This window comes from Chionomys nivalis, chromosome 9 (assembly GCF_950005125.1).
Source record: "Chionomys nivalis chromosome 9, mChiNiv1.1, whole genome shotgun sequence".
NCBI lineage: Eukaryota > Metazoa > Chordata > Mammalia > Rodentia > Cricetidae > Chionomys > Chionomys nivalis.
Window position 1 is genome coordinate 54015909 of NC_080094.1, and position 21278 is coordinate 54037186.

The following is a 21278-nucleotide window of genomic DNA, read 5'->3' on the forward strand; positions in this document are numbered from 1 at the left end:
GCAGAAGGAGCAGCTGCACGCTAGTCACAATTCCTCAACACACTGGCCTCAAGTCACTTCTTCCGCTTCGACTCTCAGACTTCAAGTCAATCCCAAACTATATAAAACTAACTCTAGTTTAACACCTATTTCTGGAACAAATGGAGGCTGAGGTGGGGAGATCTCAGTAAGAGGCCAGCCTAGACCAACCAGGAGGATTCTGTCTCCAAACAAAAACAAAAGCATCATATATATTAAAAGTCTTCTGGATTCGTTCTAGAGAAATTGCATTCGTTCCCCTCTGATTTGAAACTGGACACCCTAGGGTACAAGACAGATGAAAGAGAACCTACTTGGAAAGACAAGAGCCAGGAGTGCTGGGTTATACTGGGAAGAAAGCACAATGAGCTAGTGCAGGCCTGGGATCTCAGCACCTGGGAGGCTGAGACAGGAAGATAGCAAACTGAAGGTTTATCAGGGTTATATGAGTTCCAGACCAGCCTTGGCCACACACTCAGACCCTGTCGCAAAACTCAAAGAAAGAAAAGAAAGTAGCACAATGACTACAGGGTTGCGGCCCAGATTCCAGTCACCTGTGGGAGCATTCCAGCTACACTTCAACACCTAGCCCCTGGGCCACAAAGGAGTAAGTAGCATTCTCATTCACTGTTAGAAAGTACGAACTATTGTCTGTATATCGCAGAATACTCAAGTCCACTGAAGTACTCAGGTAATTTAGGATAAAATATTCTGATTGCATCTGTTGACAAACACTTGCTCTGGTTACAGAACTAAAATCATGTGGTGTTCTCCATTTCTCAGAAAAAGAGGAGTCACTAAGAAGGCCTGAAAATAACATGTCCTTCATTCATGACCGTTGGTTCTTTCTACACTACTGTAAGACTTAACAGTCCAGTATCTTCTAATTGTCAGATAATTCATTTCACACTTCAAATATCAGAGGGCATCATAGAGTCAGGTGATGGGGCAAGTTCATACAGCACTTAGTAGGATTTAGTATAAAAGTCAAGACTTTGAGGCAGCAGACCTGGGTTTAAATCTAGGTTCCACACTTTCCAGGACTGCCATGAAGAAGAAATGATATAACAGAACTCAAAATACCCAGTCTACCTAGAACAGGGTGGCCCTCAATAGGCCACATGGGGTAGCACATACTTGTAATCCTAGCATGAGGGTGGCAGGGGCAGGAACAAGTTTGAGGCCAGCCTGGTCTACACAGTGAGAGTCTATCTCAAAACAACAACAGCATTTTAAGAACCCAGGCAAGATGGCACAAGCCTATAATCCTAGCACTTGAAAGGTAGGGGCAGAAGGCTTGTCCAGACAGCAAGTTTAAGGTCATTGTGGGCTACATGGGACTCCGTCTCTACAAAACAAAAGTCCTATTTTCTCCCTATGGAAGAAAGTTGGTTATGAAAACATTTCCAGAATTAACTCTGACTTTTCCAAACCCTGAAACCGAATCACTAAACTTCATGGAATGTTTCCAGATCCTTGAGGAGAAGGAAGAAGTTATTTACTTTCTTAAAATGGATGTGGACAGAAGGAAAAACCATACCAGCCTGAAACCATGACATCTGTGTTTAACATCACCACAAACAAGATGACCAATTTAACATGAGAGGAATAATATAGAGTAATTAAGGGTTTCTATTCTTGTCGAATTTCATCTCAACAGAGTTGCTGCTTCTCCCAGCTACACGGAAGCTGTATTAATCTTCCTCCTGCGTAAACTCAGTGAGTATCCCTAGGAAGCACCTGTCTTATACCTAAATGCTGAGCTTCAGAAATAAGAGCTGAACAATGAAATGAGAGACAAAGGAATAATCTACTACTTCTAAGAAATGTGTAAGGCAAATGAGCACATTCTTCTGCTTGCTTCTTCCATCCCTGAAGGACAGTTACTTAGGAGACCATGTATAAACTAAGATAATTTTAGGGCTCAATTCCACATCTGCCTGGATCAACTCCCCAGTGTAGCCTGAGGCATCTTGTTCATTTCCCGGTCACCCAGACCCAAAATGATCACACAGAAACTGTATTAATTACAACACTGCTTGGCCAATAGCTTAAGCGTATTTCTAGCAAGCTCTTACATCTTAAATTAACCTATTTTTATTAATCCATGCATTATCACGAGGTCATGGCCTAGTGGCAAGGTTCTGGCGGGTTCCCACAGGCATCTTTCTCCTTGGGTGGCTACATGGCATCTTCCTGACTTTGTCTGCTCTCCTCCACTATCTGCTTAGAATTCCCACCTTGCCCTATTCTGCACTGCAATAGACCTAAAGAAACTTCTTTATTAACCAATGATATTCACAATATATAGAGGGGAATCCCAGGGTTCTGCCTTTTACAGCTTGAAAATCCATGGGTGCAGTGGCCCATGTCTTTAATCCCAGCTCTGGGGAAACAGAGGCAAGTGTATATCAGTGAGTTCAAGAGCAGGCTAGTCTACATATCCAGAGTTCCAGACTAGCAAGGGCTATATAGTGAGACCCTGCTCAAAAATGAAATAAAATAAATAAAAATAAAATAAAAATCCAGACTATGAGTGATACCTGGACAAACTGTCACTATTGGAATTCAGGCTTTAATTGCATTCAGTCTTGAGGGAGAGGGAATATAAATACCCCGTACTCCCTGCTTCATAGTTGAAAAATACTGTCTGTCTTCTATGTCTTTCTGCAGAAACAAGAGAGATTTCTATTGACATTTAGACAACTAAACCAAGGGTCCCCCATGAATCCCGTACATGATATACTGAGGCCACCTTGGACTAGATGGAATACATTGAATACTTCTTGACATTGTTGGCACAATACTGACATCTACAAAGTTTACATACTAAACTGTGCAATTGAGTTACAAAAAAAAAAAAAAAAAAAAAAAAAAACCAGTCAAACAGTCTCTCTCTCACACACACACACCTCACACATTTGAATTAAGTTGACAAGTTTGCATCGGGCTGCACTCATAGCTATCATTGGCCCCCACGTGGCCTACAGGCTCCTGGCTGAAGGACAGAATGAAACCCAAGAGGGAACTCCCAAGTTAAATTAGTGACTCACATGATGCTCTGAGAAATTAGATCCTCTCAAAATCCAAGGAGCTGAGGTTAAATGTATGTGTGTGTGTGTGTGTGTGTGTGTGTGTGTTACTTTCAAGTCTTAGGCAAGAATGTCTCATTTTTGGAAGGAAGAGAATCTACAGACTTAGGTTCTATCTTATTACAAACTGAGCAATCATATTGCTAATCAGATTTTAAAATGTTTTCATTAGCATATATTACCTATACATAATGTGTTTCATTATGAAATTTTCATATGGGTACATAATATATTTCAATTACATTCTCCCCTGTTTATCTTTCTTGCCTTTTCCCCCTCACCCTAACCCCCTTATACTCCCTCTTCCTAACTACCTCCCCTTCTAATTTCATGTGTCTGTCTCTTTTTTGCTTATTTTTCAAGGATTTACTGGACCGTGCACTTTATCAGTGGCGACACCACTGAAGACAATGTTTCTCCCTCACTGACCACTGATAACTGCTTATAAATTCTCAAGTAAGCATGGGGCCCCATGAGTCCCTCCCACAACACAATTCTGGCAGGCTCAATGTAGTCCAGGTCGTGTGCAAGTAATCACAGCTGCTATGAGATTAAGAGCACACCGGCCCTGTCATGCCTGGATGCCAGTGTCCCACACTTCAGCTCCTTTCTCCAGCTCTTACACTCCTTCTGCCCCATCTCCTATAATATGAACAAAATTTTTTTATATTTTCTTCCCATCATTGAGAATAACAATTTACCCACCCCTCTCTTTGTTTTTTGTTTTATTTTGTTTTGAGATAGGCTCTAGCTGTCCTGAAAACGACTATGTCGACCAGGCTGACTTTAAACTCACAAGAGATCCATCCACCTCTGCCTTCCAAATGCTGGGATTAAAGGCATTCACTACCACACCTGGTATATTTCTCCCTTGAAATTTCATGAAATGCTTGGGTAAAATGTGTGTTATTTTCCACATTGTTGGACTGAGGAAAACTGCTCAATGGGCAGAGTGACGGCCATGCAAGTGTGTGGGAGCCAGTGGTGGTAATGCACACCTTTAATTTCAGCACTTAGGAGACAGAAGCAGGTAAATCTCTGAGTTTGAGGCCAGCCTGGTCTACAGAGCAAGTACCAATACGGCCATGGCTACAAAGAGAAACCCTGTCTCAAAAAAACCACACATACACACACTCAAAAAAGAAAGAAAAAGAAGAGGAAGGGGAGGAGGAGGAAGAGGAGAAGGAAGAAGATGAAAAAGAGGAAGGAAGAGAGAAGAAGGGAGAAGAAAGAAGGAGGAGGCGGAAAAAGAAGGAAGAAGAAGAGAGAGAAGAAAGGCTGGGAGAGTGTAGTTACCCCTTGTAATCCCTGCATCTGGGAAGCAGAAGTGGGAGAGTCCCTACAATAAACTAGGTAGGTAAATTAGCTAGACTTGGTGAATCCTGGATTCAGAAGAGACCTTACCTCAGAACAGGTGAGGAAGGTCAACTTCAGGTCTACATATACTTTCAACACACAGACACACACATGCCAGCACATAAGCATACCTTCCTGTGCACACAAACATGCACACATATATGCATACAGACATGTATATCACACACAATGCACAAGTAAAAAAGTATAGTACTTACCACACTGATTATCTGTCTCCTCTAAAAGAGACAAATCAAATGTGATGCTGATTTAAGGGGAAATCTTTGAGAAAGGAGGACCAATCAAGCAAGAGCAAACAAAACAAAGATGAAAACAAATTATTTCTCCTGTCATCTCTGTAGCTATGCTTGCAATTCTAAAAAGGCAATTTTTACTAGAAGTTGAGAACATTTAAATGTATATAAACTGAAAAACAGACCACTGCATTGTAAGTACCGTTCCTGACTTCAAATTCCAGTCCCAAAATAATGTAGCACTCAAAGAGCAGCAAGTAGGAGGAAGCACCTAAGACACACAGTTTAAAACTCACTAAAAGCTTCAGAATAAACAATTTCTGACTTTGGGTCTGACTTTGCAAGGCAAGGCTCCACCCCTAAGCTATAGCCCTAACACCACCTGGCTTCAAAGTTACCCTGTTAGTATCTTCTCCAGTTGCTGTGACGGAATACCTTGACAAAAAACAAGTTAGGCTGGGTATGGTGACAAACACCTTTAATCCTAGCACTTAGGATGCAGAGACAAGTGAATCTTTGTTGAGTTCAAAGCAAACGGGTCTATTCAGTGAGTTAAAGGCACAGGCACGTAGGGCTACATTCTGAGACCCTTTCTCAAAACAAAACAAGATGGCAACTTAGGAGAGAAAGGGTTTATTTTAGTTTACAAGTCTACAAACAGTCCATTAACACAGGGGGTCAAGAGATAGGAGCTGAGGCAGCTGGCCACATCTACAGATAAAAGTAGAAAAAGGCTGGGCAGCAGCGGCACATACCTTTAATTCCAGCATTTGGGAGGCAGAGACAGGAGGATCTCTGTGAGTTCAAGGCCAGCCTGGTTGGTCTTCAGAGCAATTCCAGACAAGCTCCAAAACCAGAGAGAAATCCTGTCTCAACACACACACACACAAGAGAGACTGAGAGACAGAAAGAGACGGGGGGGAGAAAGAGAGAGAGAGAGAGAGAGAGAGAGAGAGAGAGAGAGAGAGAGCATGTAGTCTCAGAGCTCAGCTTGCTCTCTCCTTTTCATTTAGTCCAGGGACCAGGCCATGAAATATTGCCATCCACATTCAAGAAGGGTCTTCTCAATTCAATTAAACCTAACTCACAGGCATGTCCATAGGCTAACCTAGACAAATTTTCATTAAGAACTCCCTTCCCAGGTGATTCTGGATTGTGTCAGGTCGACAATCAAAACTACCCACCATACCCAGCCATGGTACGGACACCACAGCATATATCACTACACTGATAAAGATTCTGATACCCTTGGTAGGGAACAAACACTATGTTAAGATTGATATTGAAAAGAAAACACTGAACATTTTTTGCTGACGCAAACTTTTTTGAGACAGGGTTTCTCTTTGTAACAGGGCTTTGACAGTCCTCTAACTCTCTCTGTAGACCAGGCTGGCCTAGAACTCACTAAGATGCCCCTGCCTCTGCCTCCTGAGTGCTGGAATTAAAGGTGTGAGCCACCATGCCTGGCAACTGACATAAACTTAATGCTATAGGTTTGTGGGCTACAACTCAATCATATTTCTCATCTTTCCAAAATCATATTAAAACATAGCAATCAAAATAAAGTTAAAGAATATAACAGCACAGTCAACAATAAGATAAAACTGAATAATCTAAAATACTCAAACTGGAAAAATTACACATATATATATGCACAATTTTATATATATAAATAAAATATATATATAAAATATATATATATATATGAGGGTTAGGGAGATGGTGTGCCACATGCTGGGCCATTCTGAGTATCTGTGGGCACTGTACCCAGAACAGTAATGCGACTCTCCTATGTCTTCCATGGTGGAGTGGGCTTTCAGATGACGCACCTGCCTTTGGATCATCTACATTCCTGTAAGTGCCCCCAATAAATATACTGGCTCACTAAGCTAGACTGTGGTAGAATCATTTCTTTTTATACTTTCTTTTTTGTTTGATTTAGTAATACTTTTTATATACTGACAATTTCATATGCATTGTATTTTGATAATATCCACCACACCCAAATCCCTCCTATTGTGCTCAATGTCCTTGAACATGTGCCTTTTCCACCTTCATGGTTTTTATGCTGTTTTGATTTTTGTTGATCACAGAGGAGAGAAAAGTCAGCACCATTGCTTCCTTCATACCATCTCTGAACACTGCATTTAAAAGGAGCCTTGCGTGATAGGTGAGCTGGTACGTGCCTATAATCCCAGTACCAAGACAACTGCTAGTTCAAGGCCAGCCTATGCTATATAATGACACCGTCTACACCAACTCCACTCCCCCAGAAAGAAGGGGCCTTTTGTTCATCAGCTGCACTGGCTCTCTAAACAGAAGACTATTGGAATGGTGCTGACTGGGTACTTGGACCAGACTTGCTCCACAAATGTGAAGAGAGATTTAGTACCTGGGAAGGCTGAGCAAGAGGCTTCTTCAGGGGAAGTCAGTTGTCATCAGTCAGGCAGAACACAACTGTCTACTGTGATAGATATAAAGACACTTTGTTTAAAAGGCTACCTTTGGGGCCAGCAAGATAGTTCAGTGCATAAGGGCTCTTTCCACACAACCTAGCCACCTGAGTTCAATGCCCAGGACCCATAAAAGGGTAGAAGGGGAAAACTGACTGCAAAGTTGTCCTCTGACCTCCACACAAAGTCAGTGGCATGCACATATAATAAAAGTTTTTTTAAGGGTTACTTTCTACTCCTGTTTAGACGATTTTCCAAATCACTTTTCTACAAAGACTCTCAAAGCAGTCATCACCATCATCGGGTGTTTCTTCTTCAATAAAATGGCAATCCCTGTGGACCTCAGAACAAGCCTAAGTGTGAAGAGTGGCATGGGAACCTAAGACGGATTCTCAGCAGTGCAGATCAAGTGAGACCCGCTGGACAACATCAAGGTCAACTGTCTCAAAAACTGTCCATCAAGTATTCCTCCCTCACAGATAACCTCTTTTCAGCCTAGATCTCCAGGGCTCCAGAGAGTACCAGGAATTCCTATTCCTCTTGACTCACTCAAGGAAAAACAAACAAAAACCTCAAACTTCTTTTTGCATTTAAAATGATTTCTCCAGGCTCCCCTGCCTATTTTTATATAGGAACTTGGCACCTGCGGCAACCTCTAGTATCAGGGACTCTGTCCTCCAGATGTTTCTATGAATCTAAAGGCTAATCTTCTAAGAGTTAAGTGCAGAGAAAGGGGGAAAACAAGTTAGACAAAGCCAAAAGAATGACCTTATCCCTTCCAAATCCAGCTTCGGGAGCTGAGCAGCTGTGCTGCTGGCAGAAGGAGCAAGCTGCAATGATACTCATGCTTATCTCCCTCCCCCTCCCAGGCCTGCAAAGCCCCGTCCAACTGCTACACAAAAAGGCTTTTTCTTATAAACGTCTCTCCCTTCCACTGCTGTCTCCATCTTGAATGGAAAGAAACAATACTAGAAATGGAATGTACATAGCTCTGCAAATATTCATGAGAAAATGCTCTGCCGCCCACACGTGGCTGAGCTCCCCCGGCACATGCAAGAGCCAGAACAAGGGGATGCCAATAAACTCTGACATCTGTGTTTCTATAACCAAAGCAACTGGGATAATGTCTCATAATATGCAACAAGATTCAAGAAGTTAAGACTGGGGATGTAGCTCTGTGCAGAAGTGCCTGACACATAAGAAAAGTACCAGGATCAACTCTAAATGCAAAACAAACAAAAAAGTCAGGGTCTGGGGGTTGGAGGAGTTAAGAGTGCTTGATTTTCATTTTGTTTTGTTTTTTATGATTCAAAAATTTCATTATTATTTTTATGCGTATGAGTGTTTTTGCCTGGATGTATGTGCCTATAATGCCCGCCCCCATCCCCTCTCACATACTCCTGTGCAGAGACAAGCAGATCCCTGAAGCTTACTGGCTAGTCAGCCTGGCCAAATCAGTGAGCTTCAGGTTCAGGGAGAGAATAAAGTTAGAGGACTAGTGAGATGGCTCAATGGGTAAAAAACGCTTGCCTTGCAAGACTGATGACCTCAGTTCAACCCCTAGAACCCATCCAAGTTAAGGTGGAAGGAAAGACTGGACCCACAAAGTTGTCCTTTGACCTCTATATTTATATGTACCTACTCATGATAATGACTAAAATGAAAAAATTAAAATAGTAAAAAAAATAAATTGGAAAATAATAATGGAAAAAAGATCTAAAGTCAACTTTGGGCACATTCACTTGGGCACACAAACAAAGTATCTCGAATGGTATCTAGTACTTTTTCCAGCATTAATACACTGGTCTTTTAATAATTTATTTACTTACTTTTTTTTGAGACAGGTGTCTGTGTTGCCAAGCTAACCTGAGACTTCTGGCATTACTGGGATGCACAACGGCACCAAGCACCCAACTCAATACTCTGAAACTCTACTTAGCCACCACATATCAGAATTTAAAAATTCTCCACAAGTTAATCTTTACATCTTAGACATACATAATTCTCTGCAAATTACCTGAAATCTGTTCTATTCTAATAGAAACGGAGACCAGCTAGTTTTCATGCTCCACAGACTGTAAACTTACCATGTCCTGTACTTGGCATTATCACCAGTCTTTGCACAGTTGGGTCAACAACTACTGCAATAATGGCAGTTTTCCTCTTGGTTTGCTGTTAGGTCTGACAGTGCATATGTTTAGAAATGACAGTCTTGGCTTAGTACGAGCTGGGCTATAGGAGAATTTCTGATGGCTAGATAAAAGCCTGTATTCCTCAGGAACTTGTGAGACAGTTCCAGTTTAGTTCCATCTACAAAAGGAGCTATTTCCCTTGCCTCAAGCAGAAGAGACATATGGCTCTCCATTGACCTATACCCATAATTGCACATCAAAACCCATGCTGGCCTCTAGGCTCCTTCAGTCCCTACTCACATGCACATCTCAAAGCCCCCAGTGGTAGCCTCCTTGCTCTCTACCTCCACAGTTCCTCCCGCACTGTGCTGGCCCTCACACAAACTCCCTGTCCCACCTCAGTTGGCCCCCTTCTCTTCAAGATAGTCCTGGCTACATTAAATCTGTTTCTTTTTCCTCTGCTCTGGACTCTTCCAGATGTCTCTGGATGTTCTCTCTTTCTTATCCACAATAAAATCTTCCCCTTAACCACAGAGCAGCCATTTGGGTGGTTTCTTCACCATGTTCCTTGTTCTGGAGAATGTGTGGGTCCCCTCCCTACACTCTCCAGGTTTCTGACATTCTCCAAGTAAAGTGGTAGAAAGCTTTTGTCCCTTTTCTTCTCCCTCTCTCACAGCCTCGCTCCTACTTCTCCCTTTCCTCAGTTCTCTTTCTACCTTCTCCTCTTGGAAGGCTTGCAGTGACATACTCTGTGTGGTGTGGTGCTTGGTATTCAGTGTACTATGAAGACCAGAAAATATAAACACAATCTCACTACTGCAATTTTAGTTTTAAATTCAGTGGCTGTAGAGAGAAAAATCTCCTCACCCACACAATTTTTAATCTGGAAAAGTCACAAATGTTTCCGTCATGTGTTTTAGCCAAATAACTATTTTAAAATGACGATTCCCAGGAGAGTAGAGGCAATTGCTTTGCAAAGGGCAGGGCCGCTTTTTGTTCCTGAACATGCCTTTTGTTGACTCAGGCTGGTTTGTTGCAAACAGCCACTGCTGTTCTTGGTGGGTAAAGCTGAGCTAAAGTTCCTCATGGAAAGTTTTACAGACAGACAATAGGGCGAATAAAATGTGTGTGAGCAGAGAACTCCTGCCCCAGCAGCTGCTCATCGCCAGGAGGAAGTTAGGCCGAGTTTTCCAAGCAGAACATGCTGGTCCCAGGAGAAATACACAGCTTCAAAGAAGGGTTAGAAAACACCATATTGAGTGAGGTAACCCAGATCCAGAAAGACAAATATAGCATGTACTCACTCATAAGTGGCTTTTAGACATAAAGCAAAGAAAAACCAACCTACAGGACACAGCCCCAGAGAAACTAGACAACAAAGAGAACCCTAAATAGATTCATACATGAATCTACTACATAAGAAGGTGAAAAAGACAAGATCTCCTGAGTAAACTGGGAGTTTGGGGCTCACAGGAGAGAGTAGAAAGGGAGAGGAAAGGAAGAGAGGGGAGAAAAATGTATAGCTCAATAAAAATTTAAAAAAGGAAAAAGAAAAAGTGTGCACTTCCTTCTCGTGTGCTGTAAGAGAATGGTTGCTCACTGTGCCAGGATCTGAGCAACAGCACATAAAAACTCACATATCGACTTACTAGGTGGGCAATGAACATAAGTACTTTAACAATTCCTTCATCGTATGATAATTCTGATATATTCACCACCACAAAAATGGAAATAATACACACACACATAACTAATAAAAATAGGCCATAGAGATTTTAAGTAGCTTGTTCAAAGTAAGACAGTAAATTAGTATCTGTGCCTTATTTCAAATGTGGGTCTAATTTTAGAGCATAAACAGATTAGCATTAGTATAGATTCACACCAGGGAAAAACAGATCAATTTTGATGAAAAGTTTTGGCTGAACATCCAAATATTTTTAAAAGGGTATAAATACAATTTTAATCAATGAAGATCTTCCTTAAGAATGGAAAGTTAGGGGCTGGAGAGATGGCTCAGAGGTTAAGAGCATTGCCTGCTCTTCCAAAGGTTCTGAGTTCAATTCCCAGCAACCACATGGTGGCTCACAACCATCTGTAATGGGGTCTGGTGCCCTCTTCTGGCCTGCAGACATACACACAGACAGAATATTGTATACATAATATGTGTGTGTGTGTGTGTGTGTGTGTGTGTGTGTGTGTGTGTGTGTGTATAAGAATGGAAAGTTAGGGCTGTGGAGTTGGCTCAGTAGGAAATGTCTTTTGCCACCAAGCCTAAAGACCTGAGTTTGAACCCTGGGGCCACATGGTGAAAGGAGAGTAAAGACTCTTAAAAATTGCTCTCTGGCTTCCTTATATGTGCGTGGCATGCACAAACACACCTTCAACAAGTGTGTGTGTGTGTGTGTGTAATTTATTTATTTAGTTTTTAGAGATAGGGTTTCTCTGTAGCCTTGGAGCCTGTCCTGGAGCTGGCTTTGTAGACTAGGCTGGTCTCAAACTCAAAGAGATTCTCCTGTCTCTGTCTCCTGAGTACTGGGATTAAAGGTGTACTCCACCACTGCCTGGCAAATAAGTGTAATTAAAAAAAAATTACAAATAATAGGAAGCTAGTAACACCAGGGTTATAGGATAAAAGATCATGAAGTAAAGACAGGTGTGTTCTCTCTTCTTTGAGACAGGGTCGCTTATAGCCCTCGCTGGCCTGGAACTCACCATGTAGACCTCAAATTCATAGATCCTTGACTTTGTCTCCTGAATGCTGGGATTAAAGGTGTGCACTACCATCCCCAGATCCCACTCTTGTTAACATCTGGGTGACTTTTCTAGTTGCTATGATTAAATACCTTGATAAAAACAACAGAATAGGGAAAGTTTATTTGGCTCACAGTTCAGGGTACAATCTATTATCGCAGGGAATGAAAGATGGCAGATGTTGAAAGTGGCTGGTCACACATCATCCAGTCTAGAGGTGGGACACTATGAACACTGGTGCTCAGCTTACCTTTGCTCCTATAGAGTCCAGGATTCCTGCCCACAGAGTGGTACCATTCTCAGAGACAGGCTCTTCCTACCTGACCGTTATCCAAGATAATTCCTACAGGCCTGCCAACGCCAGTCTGCCAGGTGATTCTAGAGCTCATCAAACTGACAACTGAAATTAGTCATCATCACACATCTACCTGTGAATTACTAACATTAACATCTGTTTTGTTTGTTTTTTGAGACAGGGTCTCAACTATGTAACTGGCCTGGAACTTGCTATATAAACCATACTGTGCTCCAATTCAGAGATCTGACTACCTCTGCCTCCCAAGTGCCAGCACTTGGGATTAAAAGTGTACGCCAACACTGCCCAGCTCCTAGGTGATATTCTTTACATCCACCAATACACAGTGACATCTTGTTAACATCTATCTATGAATGGTGACACCTTGTTCACGGGTATCTCTGGATGTTAACATCTTATTAACCATTATCTATTAATAGTGATACCTTACAGGCTGTGGATGGTGACATCTTGCTAACAGCTATCTATGAATGGTAGCACTTTGTTAACATCTAAGTCATATATACACAGACACAAGTATGCCATGTTTGAGGTGAGCCTTACTGACTGTGGTGATTTGAAAGAATATGGCCCCAAAAGGCAGTAGCACTATTAGAAGATGTGGCCTTGTTGGGAGAAGTGTGTCACTATGTGGGGGGCTTTGAGAGCTTTTCCTCAAGCTTCACTCAGTGTGACAGTCAGTCAACTTCCTGTTGCCTCTGAGTCTAGATGTAGAACTCTCAGCTCCAGCATCACATCTATCTGCCTGCATGCCACCATGCTCTCCATCCTGGTGATGAACTGAACCTCTGAAACTGTAAGCAAGCCACCTCAATTACATGTTTTTATTTTAGGAGTTGTCACGGTCATGGTATCTCTTTACAGCAATAAAAACCCCTAAGACACTGACCTATTACAATAATAGAAGACTACCTGCACTAAGCCCCACTCCTAGTCACTCCGAGGCCCAGATTCGAAATGGACACTAGTCAAGCTCCCACACCTTCACCAAGCAGTCTTTTTCCACCTTCTTGCCACATTAAAAAAGAAGAAGAAGAAAAAAAAAAGAAAGAAGAAACTGATGCCACTTATTACCATTTCTCAGATTAAAACATTAGTTTCTAACCAGCATATCATAAAATACACTCATCACCCAGATTCCATGCTAATTTACCTAAGTATCCAGTTATAAAAACTAATGCTATCATTAAAATAACTTTAAACATTCCACAATGTATTTGAGGGTTTTCCTCTCAAAAACCAGTTTTCATTGAGAGTTTTCAAAGTTAAAAGTAGCAATTAGAGTACTTTAAGTTTGCAACTGCCACAATGATCTTGAAAAGCAAATTTACAGCAAACATTTGTAAAAAGGAGAATGGAGGGAAAATGACATTACCACTTCCTGAGATGCATATTGAGGGTCCTCCGGGTTGACTGACCAATAGCAGTAATCAAAACCAAACGCTACAACCTTCTCCCGGGTGTCTCCAAACCTCTCTGATCGACTGTTCACCTAAAATTAAACACAGCATCCAGTGTCTTTCCTGTCTTATCATTGGAATATGGACAGTTGCTCTTAATTATGCTCTCTGATAATTACAGAGACCTGGACTATCACTATGTTTACGACAGCCACAAAAGAAGAGAGGTAACATCTATCTCCATCTGACTAGGAACAAATAAAGACCCAGGACACTAGCCTGTGTCTACGCACAAACACATAAACTACAGGACAAAAGGCTATATAAAAACTATAGGAGAAAAAGGCTCTTTTAAAGGACATCTTCATCACTCATTTCTTCTCTAGATATTTCTATAGAGAGACTGGCAGCATGAGTAGCACAGCCTCTGGGTGCAGCAGATTTCATCACCTTGGAGCTTTCATTGGGATCCTTTAGGAATCTACCTTCAGTGACTTGGAAAGAGTATTAAATGGAATAACCAGGAATAATATAGCTGCTGAACTTAGGGTAGGGCCAAAACTTGGAACTATGCTGAGCTCTGGGTACTGGGTAGAATGGCTGGCATTCTTCACAGACATGCCTAGTCTTGGTATTTAAACTGTGGCACTCAGGAGTTAATTATCTTCCTATGATAAAATGCCGTTTGAATTTTCATTCTCTCCAGAGAGAAGAAACTGAAGAATGGACACCTGGTGCACACCCTGAGTTCCTAGTTCACTGGTATAAAATGGCCAGGATGCTACAAAATCACCAGTCAGTAAGCACGCACAGCTTTGCGTGCTGGCTGCTCCACTGTCTTCTGTCAGCCTGCAAGTGGGAAAGCATGGCTACAGTGGGTGCTCCTTCAGGAGGAAGCAGCACTAAGAGTGCCCATATCAAGGTTAAGGGGAAAATATACCCAAAACACATTTTAGACAAGAAGAAAGTTAGAAAAGGGGAAGGTAGCTCTGACATTAGCCATTCAAAATCTACAGAACAACATGGATGTCATAATGAATAAGAGCTTGTTCATAAACAACTGACCTTAGGGAAGCCAACAGCTAAGGAAGTGTGTAGAAGGCAAACTGGAATCTGTCCTTGGGTGCTTGAGAGGTGGCTCGGAGGTTAAGAGCACTGGCAGCCCATCCAGAGGACCTGGGCTTGATTCCCAGCACCCACATACATGGGTGGGTCTTAACCATCTGTATCTCCAGGCCTGGGGGATCTGATGCCCTCTTCTGGCCCCCTAGGCCACTAGGTACCTATGTGGTACATAGACATATATGCAGGCACAACACCCATACACATAAATATTTTTTAAATTTGCTTTTAAATTTTCCTTTTGGACATACTTTATTCTCTAGACCCAAGAGTATGAGATCTTACAACAAACAGCTGAAGTGACTAGCAAGGGCGGTAAGAGAGAAGGCATGGGATGGAAGGCCCTTTGTTCTCCAGGAGCCGCTGCTTAAACTTTCACAGGACCCCTCCTTTAAGAGGAGCTAATGACAAGAGGAAACAAGTCACAGCAGGGAAGTAACCAGTGGGAGAGCAGAGCTCTGAGGCCTGGGATTTAGAGGACCTTCATTCTGCCTCAGCTTCCTCAGCTCTTGGAAAGGCTGGCATTGCATCACAAGCTAACTACAGCATCGATCACATGATCCCCTCCCTGGCTTCTTTCCACTGCTCAAGGTCCACAAAAGAAGAACCAGCTCATCTTCTGCATCAGGAAGGATGGAGGAAGTTGACTCTGGAGGGCAGGGTGAGGAGCAGGGAAGGAAGTTCCCCGTGTCTGCCCAGTTGTGCTCCAAATTTAAGCAGGGTTGTGGAAAAAGAAATCTGAACAAGACTCAGGCTAGTGACCAACTCCCTTCTGGGATCTGCAGGCTGATGTCTGACATCTGGACCGTATTATGGCCAAAACAAACCCTGCATTATCAGACAAATACTAATATTCCTAATAATGACCTGGATAAAGTATTATCAGTTGAGGGGCTCAAGATAAAGTTTAACTGGTGGCCAGGTGAGTTACATAGGCATACAAATTGCCCCCAGCATGAGTTAGACTAATTACATAGTCTGGATTTGGTTTCAAAGCAGCTCCTATCAGTTTCCAAAACAGCTGCACTATTCTATTTAACAGCATGGACTACAACGCCACATTTTCTGGACTCTAAGCATAATTCTTTTGTTGTTTATTTATGATTGGTCTAAGCTTTTCCCACAATCCTTACATCTCCTGCTCTCTAATATATTAAACATATTCACCCTAGAGCCCCTTTTAATTATAAAGATTCGTACCTAAGAAAACAAACACAATTTCAGGCTTACCTTTAAATTCCTGATTTTTGTCACTTTGTCCTCAACTTCCACAATAATTCTTCCCCCTTCTTTGGTCTCGCTAAGAAATGAGAACAGAATTCCAATGAGAAGAAATACTTTTTGTTTTCTTTTCTGAGACAGAATCTTGGGTAGCCCAGGCTGCTTAAATCTACTCTCTAGCCAAAAATGACTGAGCTTCTGATACTCCTGTCTCTTCTTCCTAAATGCTAGAATTACAGACATGTGCCACCACATCTGGTGCCCACTTAACACTAACACACACACACACACACACACACACACACACCCCAGAAACAAAAACAGAAAAGACAAAAAGAAATTAGTTTTCTCACTCCTGTCCCTGTTCCAGGAAGTGCAATGCCTGTCTCCATAAATAGCCAAAAGCATGTGAAGACTCCCTTGAGGGCACACTTTCCTAATCAGACACTTTGACTCCGGAAGCACTGTCACCACCATTTATTTTGGTGATAATGTACAAAGCACCATATTGTGTATGGATACTGTAATTTCTCTACCCACCCTACTCTCCTGATACCACTTCATAGCATGTCTCCATTCTGACAGAATTTTAAAGCCTAGAGAAATTGCGTAACTCATCCAGGCCACTCAGCCAACACCAGTAACTGAGATTTAAATCCAGATCTGTCTGATCCTTAACTATACCTTTAAAATAAGGCTTGGAAAATATCTTTGGTCCAGTGCAAGACACAATTTCTCACTGTCTCTGGACCACTGAACAAAATACTGATGAGAACACTGAGTCCTCTCTGCTGAAATGTCAGGCATACTTCTGAAGTCGGAGAAAGTCAAAGTACTTAGAAATCCTCCTATACTGTCCGTACGTGGTAACACTGCTAGCAACTAGCCCACCTTTACATTCACTATAAACTTCTTGTAGTGCTGGGGACTTAATGACATTCATTTTAATAGGCTTATTTAATAGGCTTATTCAGGTGATCCATGCATCTGAAGCCCACTCTTTTCATAACAAAAACCTATGGCTAGGACAAGATGGCTCATCAACTGAAGGCACTTGCTGTATCTGGAATAAAGTCCTAGATAAAAACTTCGCTCTAGCTGGGCAGTGATGACACATGCTTTAATCCCAGCACTTCAGAGGCAGAAGCAGGTGGATCTCTGTGAGTTGAGGGCCAGCCTGGGCTACAGAGGCAGTTCCAGGACGACCAGGGCAATACAGAGAAACCCTGTCTTGAAAAAATAAAAAAGCAAAAAAAAAAAAAAAGACAAAACAAACAAAAATAACTAGCTAAGTAGCATCTTTGTTAGTTAAACTTAAGTTTCTGTTGTTTCTTTCCCCTTAAGGCCTTACTGTACTTTCTTGCCCACTATACAGAAGACAGTATATGAGAGAGAGGTATTCTTTTATGGTGGAGGGGATCAAACCCATTGCCTTATACATCTAGGCAAGTGCTTTATCACCCAGTCACACACCCCCAAGTACAGAGATATTCCCAACTCCCAGGATCATCAGTTCACAAGGTAAAACTGTCCTACCTCCTCTGCTCACCTACAAAAATGTTGGCATTAAAATTTAAGAGGGCAGAAAGTACATCAATCTCAAGGAAGAAGCTGGCTTCAGCTGGGTGGCACATACCTTTAATCCCAGCATTCAGGAGGCAGAGGCAGGTAGATTTCTGAGTTCAAGACCAGCCTGGTCTACAGAGAGCGGTCCAGGACAGCCAGGGCTACACAGAGAAACCCTGTCTCAGAAAACAAACAAAAACCAAAACAACAACAACAACAACAAAAAGAAGCTGGTTTCATACGGTTCAAACCAGTTCTAAGGAAAAGCCCTAAGCAAGGCAAAGCAGCCACCACTATTACTAGCTGCCAAAGCCCATCAGCAGAATCCATCTTTAGCGTCAAAGTCTACAGGCTGCCTACATCAGAATTAAGAAGAATACAAGAAGGCTGAGTTAATTCAAATGTTTGGAGGAGTAGAGCAGATGATAACCAGCTTCTGGGGGACAGCGATTTTATGTGTGCTGTAATTTGAAAACCACTGTTCTAGAGGGGAATTTAACCAAGCTATACATTTGTACTTATTCCTTTTTTTAAAACTCAAAAAAGAAACAGAAAAGAGGCCAGAAGAACAAAATCACTAAAAATTATATGACTAACACCTGATTAGACATGAAATGGTAACAGGTGATATGATCAAAGTTCATTATCTACATATGTGAAAATGTCATAATAAAGCCCATTATTTTGTACATCTAAGACATGCTAATAAAATGTTTTATAAAAAGATTGATATGGAGACAGGTGGTGTGGGATACACTTTTAACCCCAGCACTCAGGAGGAAGAGGTAGGCAGATCTTTGTGAGTTTGCCACCAGCCTGGTCTACAAAGGGAGTTCCAGGACAGCCAGGGCTACCCAGAAAAACCCAGACTCAGAAAAAAAGAAAAGAAGATTGAAGTGATTATCATTTCAGTCTATTTTATAGATCAAAAACAAAAACCAAAAAGTGGAACAAATTAAGGTACCAGGTGAAAGTAAAGGGCAGTGGGGCAGAGCTCAGTGGGACAGGTGTTTTCTCCAGTGGCGAATGACTCTGGACAGGCAAGGGCAGCATCTCTAACCGACAAACAGAATTTCTGATTATGGGAAACATCTGAGGTCAAGGGGAGGACTCCAAAATCACTTCTGTGTTATTTCATCCAGCGTTTTCTCCAGTCCTATAGAACACAGGAACAATTTTGAGCATCTTGGGAAGGAGCAGTGTGGTGTAGTGAATCAAATCCTGCTTCTAGAACTTAAGCAAGACCATGTTCTCATTTGGAGAAAAATAATGTAAGCTTGGGCTAGATGACTTTAATGGTTCCTTCTCAAGCACAGAGCCAGTGCTGATAACTTATCTGTAAATTGGGACAGACGACATAATCAGCAGATTCTCCATATGCAAAACAGCGTCAATGAGCAGTGGGTACCACCACCATCTCTGCAGAATTCTGTGGGAACTGGAGAATGGTCTAGTCTAAACGTCTTAGCTGAGATCACACTGAGTTTTTACATAACTACTCTTGAATCAGTGAGTGTGGATCTGCAGCCTGCTAACAATCAGCTCACACCTGGAGACCAGGAGGCTTGATGATCTCATCTACCACTTACTCTCAAGCCTCTTCACTGGAGCTGAAAATAAATAAGTTTCCTGATTGTTTTTCATTTTTGTTGGATGAGATATGTTATTCTCGGCAATGACTGCAAGTAACAAAGGGGTTTCAACATCCTTTTCTTAATCTAATCCATGCTATTTGAAACTCCTGATTTCCGAGGAACTAAAAAGTTAAGAGTTGTCAATACTGCTATCCTAAGAACCCTAAAAATTAGTTTAGAAAGAATGAAATCTACCAGCAGTTACCTCCTCCTGGATTGCTGCTCCCAGGAAGCCTCCAACCCTGAGTCACCGTGTGTAGTCATGCTAACCCAGATGTTTAAAAACCAATTGCCCTGGCTGTCCTGGAACTTACACTGTAGACCGGGCTGGCCTTGAACACGGAGAGGTTCACCTGCCTCTGCCTCCTGAGTGCTGGAATTAAAGTTATTTGCCAACAACGCTGGCATGGGTATATCTTCTTATGTCTTCCTCCTATCTCATGGTTCTCATTCTGTCAAAACTTTTCAAAGCGAATGGCCTCTACAAGGACAAAGCTAACCCCATGGTACTATTTCTGTCATAGGAGACAAAGTCTTTCTTGACCTCTGTGTACTGGACATTGAAGATTTTTTTTCTACAATAAATCCCAAGACATGTCATCTGGTATAGAACCACACTCTGCCAATTTCCTCACCCATCACTCCCTGCTTCTATCCACGCACATGTCCAAGGCTCCCATCTACACCCTAACAGCCTAAATTTACTTTCTCTTCCTGCTCTTACTTTAGAGAGCTCTGCACTTTCCCCTACCTGTCAGAAAACTCAAAGATCTTTCAGAACAGTTCAGACATCAACCCTTGTGCAAAGCCTTCTCTGACTTCCCGAGTGGGAGAGGATGAAATATTCAGTTCCACACTGGTTGCCTCAAGGGCTGAGAGGTGCGGAATGAGGCGCAGGCACAAGGAACTGGCACTGAGGAACAACTTCCCCTTCCCAAGTCACAGTTCTGTTCTTAAATCACGTCAGCTGTTGAGCACAGATTGAAATCACAGTCTCTCTGGGCCTCAATTTCCCTCCTATATCCCGACAACCCTTTTTCCTAAGTCCCCACAGAGGAATCCCATGTATATATGTATATATGAACACACTCTCCAGTCCTCTCGGGTCCTCCCGGGTCACCATGAGGAGACTGCCCACCTCTTTGCACATCCTCACGTCATGATGCACGAGCAAGGCCCTACTAAGTGCACCAAGACCCGAGCCAGGGTCCCTAGAAACTCTTGTTGGCAAGATGCCAGGGACTTGTAGACGGGGCAGCGACCTCTGGAAGCACACAGGAACCGCTATCCCCTAGGACGTGACGGGAAACCTCGACTTGAAGCCCTGTCCCTCCGGGCCTTCATGGCTTCTGGACCCTAAGCCCTCAGGGCACTGTGAGTCTGGGTTTTTCTCCGGGCCAGTCCACCGAGAGAAAAGCGGGTATCTCGCTTTCCTCTCAGTTCACTTGACGCCTCAGGCACCCCCTCCTGCCAGACTCACCGCTTGCTGAGAGGCCGGACCCTCACGGCCACCTGCACATTCGCCATCCCTCCGCCACAGCCCAAGACCCGCACAGCGGTCTGGCGGAAGCATCCCTGGCCGGCGTCCAGCGAACAGACCCAGCCACAGGCACAGCAACCACAGACTGCCGGCCCGCCCCACGCGCCTCCAGGCTGCAGCCCCAGCTCCGCCCTGGGGGGCGGGGCCCACTGAGCCTTGACCAATCCTGACGAGCGTGGGCGGGAGAACGCGCGGGCCGCTCCGCCTCTCTCCCGCCCAAGTGCGAGCCAGCGCCCGACATGGGCGGGGCTCTCCCAGCCTTGGCCAATCCTGAGACGGAGGGGTGAGCTTCCTCGCCTCGCTCCACCCTCTCCACCGCCCCGGACAGCCCCGCCCAGAGTGAGCCACCGCCTGACGGGGGCGGAGCCTGCGCAGCCTTCCGCCAATTCTGAGAGAGGTGGGCCGGGCCACTATGTCTCGTGC

The 21278-nt window shown here is 43.1% G+C and overlaps 1 protein-coding gene across 1 annotated transcript in view; it reads right to left on the reverse strand.

The window, feature by feature from the left end:
• Stard9 (StAR related lipid transfer domain containing 9) overlaps positions 1–20916 on the reverse strand; it is a 92208-nt gene extending 71292 nt beyond the window's left edge. The window contains exons 1-3 of the mRNA XM_057780400.1: positions 20796–20916; positions 16125–16194; positions 13748–13864 (exon numbers count right to left, since the gene is read on the reverse strand). Of these exons, the coding sequence (XP_057636383.1) occupies positions 13748–13864; positions 16125–16194; positions 20796–20842 (234 nt within the window). The 5' untranslated portion in view covers positions 20843–20916. The remainder of the gene's footprint in view (positions 1–13747; positions 13865–16124; positions 16195–20795) is intronic.
• Between the last annotated feature and the right edge of the window lie 362 nt (positions 20917–21278).